This window comes from Frankliniella occidentalis, unplaced genomic scaffold (assembly GCF_000697945.3).
Source record: "Frankliniella occidentalis isolate FOCC.00 unplaced genomic scaffold, Focc_3.1 Scaffold153, whole genome shotgun sequence".
Taxonomy (NCBI): domain Eukaryota; kingdom Metazoa; phylum Arthropoda; class Insecta; order Thysanoptera; family Thripidae; genus Frankliniella; species Frankliniella occidentalis.
The window spans coordinates 271,418-272,901 of record NW_026267280.1 but is presented as its reverse complement, the minus strand read 5'-3'; the positions used below and the strand labels follow the sequence as shown (position 1 = coordinate 272,901).

Sequence of the window (1,484 nt, the reverse complement as noted above, 5' to 3'; positions counted from 1 at the left end):
GGGGCCGCAGGCCCACGCGCGCTAGGGGCCCCAGCCCCAGGCCCAGGCGCGCTAGGCCCAAGGGCCCCAGGCCCAGGAGCCCCTGGTTCCGGAAATCTCGCACCATCACATTCAGCACGTTCACCAATGCCAAGTTGGTGGGAAGTTCCTCTGGTGGGCCATTGAATGCCTGCAGCGGATTATTGCGTCAGCCTGGGGTGGGGTACAATGATAGGGAAGCCCTTGGAGCAGGTGCTGACAGTTTGTCACGCCCCGGCCTCAACTAAGTTGGAATGCCTGTATTTTTTTTACATTATTTGCCGATGGTCACTACTTTGTGTGGCGGTCTCTCACCTGCCGGCACGCCGCTATCGGGCACTCGCTGACAGGCAGTTGTTCTCGGAGGCACCGCAGGCACACCGTGTGCCCACACGGCAGGACCTTGGGGATCAGGGGGCGTTCTCCGGTGACGAACGGCCTGTTACATCTGACACAATCCATGACAGCAGCACCTAGAAGCAAGTTTTCTCAAACTCTGGCCTGGTGCCCATTAAGGTGCCACCGCCTCTTGTAGCACATATCGTTCTTAGAACGTTTACGGAACCTCCAGAGAACCAAACCCAGCCAGAAACGTCGTATCGATATTCCGTCGAATCGACATCGACTTGTCGAAAAATTCATCGTTTCGACGTATTTTTGGACCTCTGGTACGACCAACGACGTCGAAATGACGGCGTTACGACATGCCATTTCTGGCTGGGAAATAACGTTCTCATAACGTTGTCTGAGTGTTTGGTGCTACAAGCGCGTACAATAAAAATACAAACCATGGATTTGTGGGCGGAGGGCGGAGTGGAGGAGAGTGTAGGTAGTCTTTTTCGGGCATTTCCTTTATACAAAGGCACGCTTCTACACATATACATTGTCGTGATGGCAGAAGTCGGAACACGGCGGCCCTGACCTGCGACCACGCTATCCATCGAAGCGCAGCGCGGCGACTGGACTAAGACTGGTCTACTGGACTCCTACGGACAGGGTCCATGACCTCAAACGCGGAGCCGCGGTCCGCGGTCGAGGAGGCGCGTGGAGGGCCAAAAAAGAAGGGGTGTGACGCATACTTTGAAGAGGCACAGTCCATCTCCGAAACGAAAGTTTTGAATGAGTCTAAGCCAGTTTAAGCCTTGAAAAAAGAACCTTCAAAGATCTGCGATTTCTTTTAGTTTGAACAGAGCGGAACAGAGTGAGAAATTTTTCCGATAATATCGTTTTGACATAGGTGTTCACGTTGGTTAGCAATACAAAACTGGTCATGAAATGGCCGTCCTTTTGACATCAAAACTAACGACTAAAGTGTGACAAGTGTATCTTACATTTCGTTACGTAAAACACACTGACATATGTTTGACGAAGTGTGGGACCCTCACAAATATTTACAGTTATCTTACTATATCACTTTCCACAAACGTAAGCCGACACGTCTTTTAGACAAGACGCGTTACAGGTCT

The 1,484-nt window shown here is 51.3% G+C and overlaps 1 protein-coding gene across 1 annotated transcript in view; it reads right to left on the bottom strand.

Annotated features, from left to right (window-relative positions):
- The window catches only part of LOC127750218 (uncharacterized), a 7,820-nt gene extending 6,342 nt beyond the window's left edge, over positions 1-1,478 (bottom strand). Inside the window, exons 1-2 of the mRNA XM_052271213.1 lie at positions 334-1,478; positions 6-169 (exon numbers count right to left, since the gene is read on the bottom strand). Coding sequence (XP_052127173.1) covers positions 6-169; positions 334-480 — 311 coding nt within the window. The 5' untranslated portion in view covers positions 481-1,478. The remainder of the gene's footprint in view (positions 1-5; positions 170-333) is intronic.
- Positions 1,479-1,484: the final 6 nt, after the last annotated feature.